General features: G+C 36.9%; 1 protein-coding gene across 1 annotated transcript; it reads left to right on the top strand.

Annotated features, from left to right (window-relative positions):
* The first annotated feature begins 596 nt into the window (after positions 1-596).
* LOC125504718 (cAMP and cAMP-inhibited cGMP 3',5'-cyclic phosphodiesterase 10A-like) lies at positions 597-9,423 on the top strand. The gene is made up of 6 exons (XM_048667104.1): positions 597-934; positions 4,013-4,146; positions 4,210-4,325; positions 4,379-4,616; positions 4,670-4,825; positions 9,131-9,423. Exons 1-6 carry the CDS (start codon positions 685-687, stop codon positions 9,404-9,406), a joined length of 1,170 nt encoding a protein of 389 aa, XP_048523061.1. The 5' UTR covers positions 597-684; the 3' UTR covers positions 9,407-9,423.
* The last annotated feature ends 405 nt before the right edge of the window (positions 9,424-9,828 follow it).

The raw sequence follows: 9,828 nt of genomic DNA, 5'->3' as shown, positions 1-9,828 counted from the left end.
AATGTCGCTGTTGTGGACTTGAAGCATTGAAGATGCTAGAGATCACCAGATCTCCAGATCTCCAGATCCAGTGAGAAAACCACACACGAAAAATTTTCGCATAAGCTACATTCAGTGTATTAACTCTGACAGATTCCTGGGACATACATGGAATGTTCATAATGTAACTCATGTATGTCCCAGGAATATGCATGTCCATCACATGAGTGTTCCAGGAATATTCTGGGAATATCATTTTGCTATGTGGGTTGTTTTCTGTCTTATATGTTCGTTTCTTATTCGGTTTTGTAATCTCGCTCCAAGCATAGCACTTTTCATTTTCCTTTGACATCGTTTAATCTTTTCCATTGTTGCTTTCTTTATTCTCCATTTTTTACTTTTCTCTCTATGGTAGAATAATGAATTTATCCAATACGTGTAATACAGGCCAGATATTAATACTTTCAAAAAGCATTAAGTCCTATTAAATATAATTTTATTTTTTCAATTTATTGGATATTTACTGAAACATATCCAGCCATCACGCACAAGAGACTCATATTAATTTGTGTCCATGGCTAACTAAATTATTCTTTAAGTTAGATTTTAATAAAGTTTATTAATTGCTTTTTGTAGAAATTTGCCAAAGCAACACTAGGAGCTGAGCGTGGATCATTTTTCATAATAGATCCAGAGAGTAGCGATATGACAGCAGAAGTATTTGACGAAGGAATTGATGGCTCGGAAGGAACAACTATGCGCAAAAAAAATATTAAAGTACGTCTAGCCAAAGACCGTAGTATTCCAGGATTAGTAGCCAGAACCGGAGTAACAGTCAATTTGAGGGATGCATATAACGATCCCCGGTTTTTTACTGAAGTTGAAAAAAGAACGGGATTTATCACACGATCTATTCTTTGCATGCCTATAGTTAGCCTGGAAAAAATTATTTTAGGTTTGTCATTTTTACAGTACATATGCAATCCTTGTTTCCTAGCTTTATTATAGTTATCAATTATTTCCGTCGCTAACTACGAATCATAGGTATATCTACAGTGTTTTAGGTGGAAACTTGAAATGTCGAACTGGCCTCCAAAAATATTTATTAGCAGTTTTATTTCTTATAGAATCTGTGGCGAGCTTCCGAATCGACCTCTGACACTCAGGTGCTTCGATTTGTGTCGGTAACAGTTTTGCGAGTCTGAGAAACTTCTATTTGCAGCTTTGAACCCAAAAGCCAAGTTACTAACGCACAAAAATGTTCCTCTCATCCAGCGCCGAACCTGACAAAAAACGTAATTTATGAGTAAGCTCCTAAAAAAGACGTCAATTATATGACCAAATTGCGTGATCATCTCGTGGTCTGATGTGAATATCCCAGCTGAGTTCTTCAAATTTCATCAAAATCATCAGATTTTTAACCCGGAAATTTACTATATCAATCGTGGAAAATCTAGCAAAATAACTATTTTATTTAAGAAAAGACATATTTATGGTGGAAACTAGGGCTCGGAATCAAACTCTTTATTTTACAATAACAGACAATTATGTCTAGTCATTACTCGAATATTCTCACTCACTCGAATATTCTCAAGCGAATACTCGAATAATCGAATACTCGCATACTCGAATACACCAATATTATCAAACTCACAACTTGTTGGTATTTTCTTTACGTACCTTTGTGGTACGTAAATCAAATTTAATTTTAAGTCCGAATTATCCCGATTAACACTGCACAATACATCGAGATCGTTATCTATATATTTAAAACAAAAATAATATTTAAAAACCGAGAAGTTGGGAATTCTTTTTTCTCTCGCAAAATAGTTTTGGCGATAGTTCGGAGTTGCCTACACCCCTCTCCGACAAATTCCCACAGCATCGCCAAACAACATTAAAATGAGCGTGCGTCAGATGCTCAACCGATCGGTTGTGCACCCAAAATTGCCTTCGGCAAATATCGGGAGGCCGGCATATTGTAAGAGATCGACTATGCATACCGGCCTTAACCCATGCAATTAACACCACAATCATCAGAAATCACCGAAATGTTGGAAGACTGCAAGTTATTCAAAGCGCATGCGCAGCCCCGAGGAGTTTCACAGTAAAAATCAGCCAAGACTCACAGACTACTGGCTAAGCAAACTAATTGGTGTAAACCAACCATCAAGACTTTTGGTGATTTGGAACCAGATGTAGAAGACAATACCGAAGACGATCTAACCTTCGTTAAACCTCTCCAGCCTCCACCAATAACTGTGTACAACGTCCAATACACTGATAATATTCACCAAGTAGGTACTCCAAGAGCATAACATAGAATATTATGCGATCAAAACTATTGGCTCGGAAACGTTGAAAATCCAACTAACAAACCCAGAACACTTTTCTATCCTGATTGAAATTCTAGATGAAAAAGGAACCAAATACCTACCACACATGTAAACCAAAGTCCGAGAAAACTTACAGAACAGTACTAAAAGGAATGCACCCGTTCACTAATCCAGAGTACATCATCAAGGAACTACGGACCCGTGGACACGTAGTGACTGATGTTTACAATATAAAACACAAAATTATAAAGCTTAATATTCCAATATGATTTAAAGGTTTAAAAACGAACATGAACAACAAAGATGGCCCACGACCCTACTGGGACATAAAATAGTCAAATTTGAGCCACCACGAATAACAAGAATCATCATGCAAATGCAATCATTTTCGAGACTTCGGACACACCAAGGCCGGTATGCATAGTCGATCGTCGGCACTTTGCCGGGCAATGTTTTGGCGGATAGCCGAGCGTGCCGCCGTCGACGCAAAGGCAACGAGTTTTTGATGTAAAGTTGTTCGTCTCCCATAGAATGAGCATGCGCAATATCGCGCCGTCCGCTTTTGCGGTGATAGTATTAATTTTCAGGTAAAAGTTCAGCAGTGCTTTTAGTTGGCTGTTGAAGTCATTTTAAAAGTCGGCACTGGAACGCCATATGGAAATAAAGAAAATAGTATAAAAAAAACGAGAAGTTAAGAATTTTCAGCTTCGCTCACAAAATAGCTTTGACGATCACTCAGAGATGCCTACACCCCTCTCCGACAAATTCCCACCTCAACGCCGATCAACATTTAAATGCTACTAACCGATCTACTGTGCAACCAAATTTTCCTTCATGCGAACGTCGGGAGGCCGGCGCATCGTAAAAGATCGACTATGCATGCCGGCTCAAGAATTACTGTAAAACACCCCCATGCGTCAAATATGCCGACTGTCATCTAACGACGAATTGCCTCGAAAAATGCGAGATGGTAATGTGAAATGCACCAACTGCTCGAGTAAACACCGCGCAAACTACCGAGGCTGCGAAATCTACAGCTGCTGAAACAGCTGTAACAAAAATTATATTCGCCAATTTGAGAGAAGAAAATTATTTCCACACCGTGCCCATCATTATCACAACGTTCCAACCAAAAAGGACAAATAGAACTTATGCCCAAGCTGCCCAATACCTCGATGACCAAGAAGAAACACAAATCGAACAAATTCTGCACAGAACTTGTTACTTTTTATAATTTAACAAAAAGTGTTGGTGATATGAAAAGTCTATGTTTCGTTTACCCGTGTGAGATGCAAATGCGCTTAGAATATTTTTCTCTCACAAAATACAAGCTGTAAACTGATAAATAAAAACCAAAAATAAAAACGGTTTAAATCTATCCCAGAACAAGGTCTCATGTGATGAATCGAGCCAATTCACTTGACTGCGCCCTTACGAGCCTCGAGCAACTCGAGCTATCAAATTAGCTGAATTATCATGTTTACAGCAAAGAGCAAAAGAGTCCTATGAAGAATGATTGTGTCAAATATGTCTTCTGCGAAAACATACAAACTGTATTATTTTGTTGTTATTTTGAGTGTTTGTATTATTAAAATCAAATGTTTCTTGTCTAATCATAATAACCAATGAAATGTACTTAAAGGGCTATAGAGAGCATATAGTCAACTGTCTTTTTCATATCTACATTAACTTTTCAGGTGTGGTTCAAGTAGTTAACAAGATGAACGGAGTGGTGTTTACATCGTCAGATGAGAACTTATTCAAAACATTTTCAGTCTACTGTGCTCTTGCTTTGCACTATGCCAAATTGAATGATAAAATGCATCGTACGGTTAGATAGAGCATTCTCATCATTGACAAAATATATAAATTATGATCAATCTAACATTTTCAGGACCTTTTAAATGAATCTAATTTGAACCTTCTCAGTTTGCAACTAAAGCCTTGTGTGCACGATATTTCAAACTTTTCGAAAAATCCCGAAGTTTCAATACCCAGCGGATTCAGCGAGTAATACATTTCGAAGTTAGAAATTATCTCGTAATCATTTTTGTCATTTCCAGTTTCAGATGGTACGTCTCTATCGATGAAGAACCAATTATGCCACAGATGGTTTACTACATGATTAGAACAGTGGTAGGATTTCAAGAAGTCAATGTACATGCCCTAAAAGAATTTATCTTAACTGTTAGAAAGTGTTATCGACCAAACCCTTATCATAACTGGGAACATGCTTTTAACGTTGCACATTGCATGTACAACATTCTATTGCGAAATAAATCCTTATTTACCAATGTAGAGGTGCATATGCTACGTTATGTAAAGAACGTCTATACTTATGGGTGATTTTTCAGATAAAAGCTCTTATTATAGCCTGCGTGTGCCATGATTTAGATCATGGGGGATACACTAACAATTTTTTACAAAAAACTGAACAGACGTTGTCTCAACTGTATGATGAATCATTTCTGGAGAACCATCATTTTCAAGTAGCCATGCTCATCTACAAAGTAAGTATGGTTAAGTCCCATATCTGTTTTCCTCATTCGATGCCGTAAACCTTCGAGGAAATGATTCAAAGGTACTTTGACACACTTTAGGAGATGATTGTGTTTTTGTTTTGGTAGTGGATATTTGAATGTTGTAGGCCATAGCTTTGACATAGTGCAAGAGTCTTTGAAGGTCATCCTCGCTTTCAGCTATGATTACAGCGTCGTCGGCATAGCAAATGATTTTTATTTCGCCAGTTGTAAGTAAGTCTGTACGCTCTGCCCGAGTTCTTGACGTGACTTATCATCTCATTTATGATGTTAAACAGCTGGGGGCTTAGAGAATCTCCCTGTCTAATTCCCGATGGTGGTGGAATTTCCTCTGTCAGTTTTTGGTTCTTTAAGATGTGAGTCAAAGTGTTGACGTTTAACTGCTTGATAGTTCGTATAATAGCTTCAGGTATGTGTTTCCTCCTTAAAATGTTGATAACATCAAACAATTTTACTCGATCCAAGGCCTTGGTGAGATCGATAAAGCACATAAATGCGGGTTTTCCGTACTCAATGGCTTTTTCGACAATTGCCTGATTGTAAAGATAGCGTCCAGCGTCGATGTATTTTTTCTGAAACATTGTTGGTCTTCTGACATAACTAAAGGTTCGGTGATAATTGATTCTAAAATGTTTGTGAACAGTTTCATAGTTGAGGCTAGTAGTGATGATGAGCTAGATGATGCCTCTGTAGTTTTCAGGAGATTTCTTATCACCTTTTTTGAATATCGGAATAATGATACTTTTCTTCCATTCGTTTGGGATTGTTCTAGTTGTTAAAATTTTATTGAACAGTTTTGTTTCGCCATTAGTACTGGTCCGCCCTCTTTCAATAGTTCATTTGGTATGTCATCTAAGCCAGGCGCCTTTCTATTTTAATCTATCTCGCAATTTTTTAGTGACTTCCACTGATATTTCCACCGGTTCCGGATTTTCCGCCTTTTCTTCTTCGAGCCTTTCTTGTTCTTCGCTGGCATATAATTTTTTAAAGTAGTCTTTCCACTTTGCTTCGTCTATTTGTTGTGTTTGCCCGTATTCTGTAATGTCGAGTTTTCTTCTTCTCAGCATTTCCCAGATTTTCTTTTGCGCGCCATATAAGTCGGGTTCCATTTCTGTGGTGAATTGCTCCCAGTAGTTTCGTTTGATATTTCTTATTTCTATGTTGACTCTGTTTCTTGTTTGATTTTAGTGGTTGCGTACTTTAGGTGTTCTATTGCTTCTGAATGCTAAGTAGGCAATCCGTTTTTCTTTTGCTAGTGCTTCTGTGGTATACCATTGTTTCGGAAGGCGTTATTTGTAGAGATTTTTCTTTTGCCTATAGCTTCAGTTGCTGCATTTGCGATATTTGTATTCACTTTATTCCCACACTTTTCTACGTCATTTTGCTCTGTGATGTAGTTAATTTCAATTTTTTGAGATAGGCGTTGTAGAGTTCTTTAGTGGTCGGGTCTCTGATAGATTCTATATTGAATTTTTCCTTGTTGATGTTTGCAGGAGTTCTTTTTTTGTATTCTTATTCGGAACGTACACACGACTAAGAAATGGTCAGAACCCATGTTGGCGGAAGTTAGACTTCTGGGTTCTAATACTTCAGTTGGGTGTATGGTTCTATTTGATATGATATAGTCTATTGTGGAGCACTGTCCTCGAGAATTTTGCCAGGTAATTTTGTGTTGCGGTTTATGTCTGAAGAAGCTGCTGCTTATTCTCATATTGTGGCGGGTGCAGAAGTCTTTCAGAAGAAATGCTTCACCATTGCCGTTAAGATGGTCTTCCTTAAATCGATGATTTATTCCGGGTATTATGTTGTTCCCAATTCTGGCGTTTAGGTCGCCCATTGTAACGAGTTTCTCTGTTACTAGAATCTTCCTTACTTCTTCCTGTAGTGTTTCATAGAATAAGTCTTTTTCCTCTTTGCTTTTGTCAATATCTTAATCACACCCTTCCTCGGTATTTCTTTGGAGCCTGGGAAAATGTCAGTTGTTGTGCAATGCTCTGAGTGCCCCTGGAAGGCTCTGCTGCAATTAGGCCTGGCTAACACTGTGTCGAGTTGCGCTATTGAGTTGTTGCCGCTCTCTGAATTAACGAGTTCTCACTCATCGGTTAACGAGTTATAATTCATTTCTTAAAGCTTTACGAGACCCGAGATCGAGAATTTTCACATCTAAAAAAGGGTTATTAACATTTTTTCTGAGTAACGTTTTACTCCTTTGTTAAAACAACTAAAAAAGAGTAATCTAGATTTTCCCAGCAACAGAACTAAGTCCAAAGAAAGTCGACATGTTTTCTATATAAAATCGATCTCTTCATTTTTTTGCATAAAAGATTCAGTAGTATTTTACAGGAAAACGTTAGGAAAAACGCGGTTTTTCTGTTTAGAGACAGTGTTGTTTATAAATATTGACCTAAAAGTAAAGAAATTCCAGTTTCCAAGTGTTTTCCAAATAAATGATTATAAACTTTCGCTTTTTCAGTTCGAGGAAATATTTTTGGAAAAGGACCTACTAATAATTATTAGAGTTTTGTCCATAATTCGAAGCTGTAAAAAGTTTTCTAAACATTTTTGCAAAGCGGTTAAGGAGGCGCAGTGTTCTAATAAAATGTATCTTATAATCTTTCACAGAAAATGCCTGAGCATTGCCAGTATTTTAAGTAAAACTAAAAAATAATGCGATTTTTGCGTAGAAAGAATTGCTTACCTAATGGAAACTTTGCCAAAACTGGAATGACCTGAAAACTTAGAGGAACTTTAGAAATCCTCAGAGCGATGAGGGCGGCGACTTTTGCTTTGTGGTCGTTTTTTCAAGATAGTCCTAATTACTTTCGGTAAAAAAGTTTTCTAAAGTACCCTGCAAATGCTGGCATGAATGAGGCGAATTTTCTAGCAACATTAATTTAGTAATTTTTGGCTGAAACCACCCTATTATTGTCAAAAAAGAAGAAAACCACCAGAAAAAAATGCTTTTTGGGTTTTGGATTAAAAACTTTTAGTTTTCTAATTGGTTTTGGAGAAAACCTTGATGGTTTTCCGGAAAAAACGGTAGGAATTTATTTTAGTTTAAGTCCGGAATTCGACACTGAAAAAAGTTTTTATAAAATTTTCACAAAGCTATAAATTTACCTTGTAATTTTTCGCGTAAACGTCCTCCAGATCGTCAGCATTTTTAAGTGAAACTCTACAAAATAGAGCGTTTTTAAGTAGAAAGTAAAGCCAAAAAATTAGTCAAAACTAAAAAACCACATTTTTAACAAATTCTACAGTCTTTAGGGTGATGAAGGTATATGTCCAAATAATCTGTTATAAACTTTCGTTTTTTTATAGAAAATTGTTTCATTTTTTACAAAACGACGATATTGATAGTACGATAATTTTTCACTGAAAATACCTAATATTGACAGCATTTTTAAGTGAAGAAAGAGTAACTTGGCTGAAACTGAAAAATTCTGAAATTTGAAGACATTTTAAAAATATTGTTATTAATGTCCTTTAAAATAAAGAAAAAAGTCATCAACATTTCCAAGCAACGAAACTGAGTTACGTTACGTAGCGCCGTTGCATTTGCGCAACACTTTGCCAACCCCGAAAAATTCATTGATTTACCCAGTCCTAGCTGCAAGCATCTCCAATTCTTGTTCCTCTGGGTCTGGAACCCGAACAATCTCCAGTATCTCTAGCCCTTTGTTGGCGTGAGTTCTTATCACTTCTGCTATGTTACTGTGGCATTTCTCTGGTACTAATCGCATATCCGCAAATTCGTGAAAGGAGCTTCGAAGTAAGTCACGGTTTGACCAATTATTGGTATTATTGACAAGTGCTATCCACGTGTAACTATCTATTGATGACAAAAAAATATCATTGCCGCTTTGACCTTACATCAAAAAATTGTAAAAGAGAACTTTTTTGATATCAAAAATTTCAAAATAATGTTTAACAAGGTTGAAATTCGATTTTCAATTGTTAAAATCTTGTAGAAATTATCGAAAAAAAAATTGAATAGTTTTCTCGTACTCCGTTATTACTCCTTAAAAGGAATGAAGCCAATTTTGATTCACCCTGTATATATATATTTTTTTTTTCTGTATAGTAAGATATTTCTACTCGCTCTTTCTGACTGTATTTAATTTGCATTTGTGGCATTACTTGCGTCAAAATGTATTTTAAAATTCAGGTCAGGACTAAGACTCTCAGATCAATATAATGTGGTAATCGCGCGTTCTAACTTCGGTCTATTTCTAGAATAAGCGCTAGGTACCAACTTGGCTAAAACGGTTTTAGGCTTTTCCGTTTTACGATATTCCGACTGAGTTATGGCAGCAAATCAGCGCAGAAATGAAACATTGTATCCTTGCCACGGACTTGGCCAACTATTTCAAAGTTCGCATCAAGCTCCTGCAGATCAGCAATGATCAGGGACTAGACTGGGGAAACAGACATCACCGACAGCTCTGCAAAGCTATAATGATGACCAGCTGTGATTTGTCCGGATCCTGTAAACCCTACATGGTTGCCAAGACATTGACCGATAATGTGATCAGTAAGATATTTTATTAAATTGCCTACTTATTTTCGTCATTATCTAGGACAAGGCACCTTAGATGCCTCATACTAGGCCTGGGTAACACTGTGTTGAGTTGCGTTTTTCAGTTGTTGCCGCTCTCTGAGTTGATGATTTAGAACTCCTTAAGCGATGAATCATAACTCATTTATTAAAGTGGATTTAAACTTTACCAGATCCGAGATTAGAATAGTAACATCTAAAAAAAAGATCTCCGACATTTTTTTCAGTAATGTTTTACCACTTTATCCAAACAACTAAGTAGAGGTCACCTCATTTTTACTAATAGTTTAAGAAACGTTTTCTCAACAACGGAACTGAGTTACTGCGCCGGTGCGTTCAGTTGGCGCACCACCAGCGCCTAAAAATTCACTGAGTTACCCAGGCCTACCTCATACGATCTACAAAACGTACGTGG

Source organism: Dendroctonus ponderosae, unplaced genomic scaffold (genome assembly GCF_020466585.1).
Source record: "Dendroctonus ponderosae isolate FM_Combo_2020 unplaced genomic scaffold, Dpon_F_20191213v2 Dpon_F_20191213_551, whole genome shotgun sequence".
Taxonomy (NCBI): Eukaryota; Metazoa; Arthropoda; class Insecta; order Coleoptera; family Curculionidae; genus Dendroctonus; species Dendroctonus ponderosae.
The sequence above is the reverse complement of the archived record's forward strand: the minus strand, read 5'-3'. Positions and strand labels throughout refer to the sequence as shown.

Bases quoted from the DNA above. Each gene is read 5' to 3' on its own strand.
- LOC125504718 (XM_048667104.1), top strand. From the start codon at position 685: ATGACAGCAGAAGTATTTGACGAAGGAATTGATGGCTCGGAAGGAACA. The intron at 4,617-4,669 runs GTGCATATGCTA...GTGATTTTTCAG, and splicing joins CCTTATTTACCAATGTAGAG to ATAAAAGCTCTTATTATAGC. The intron at 4,826-9,130 runs GTAAGTATGGTT...AAACGGTTTTAG, and splicing joins TAGCCATGCTCATCTACAAA to GCTTTTCCGTTTTACGATAT.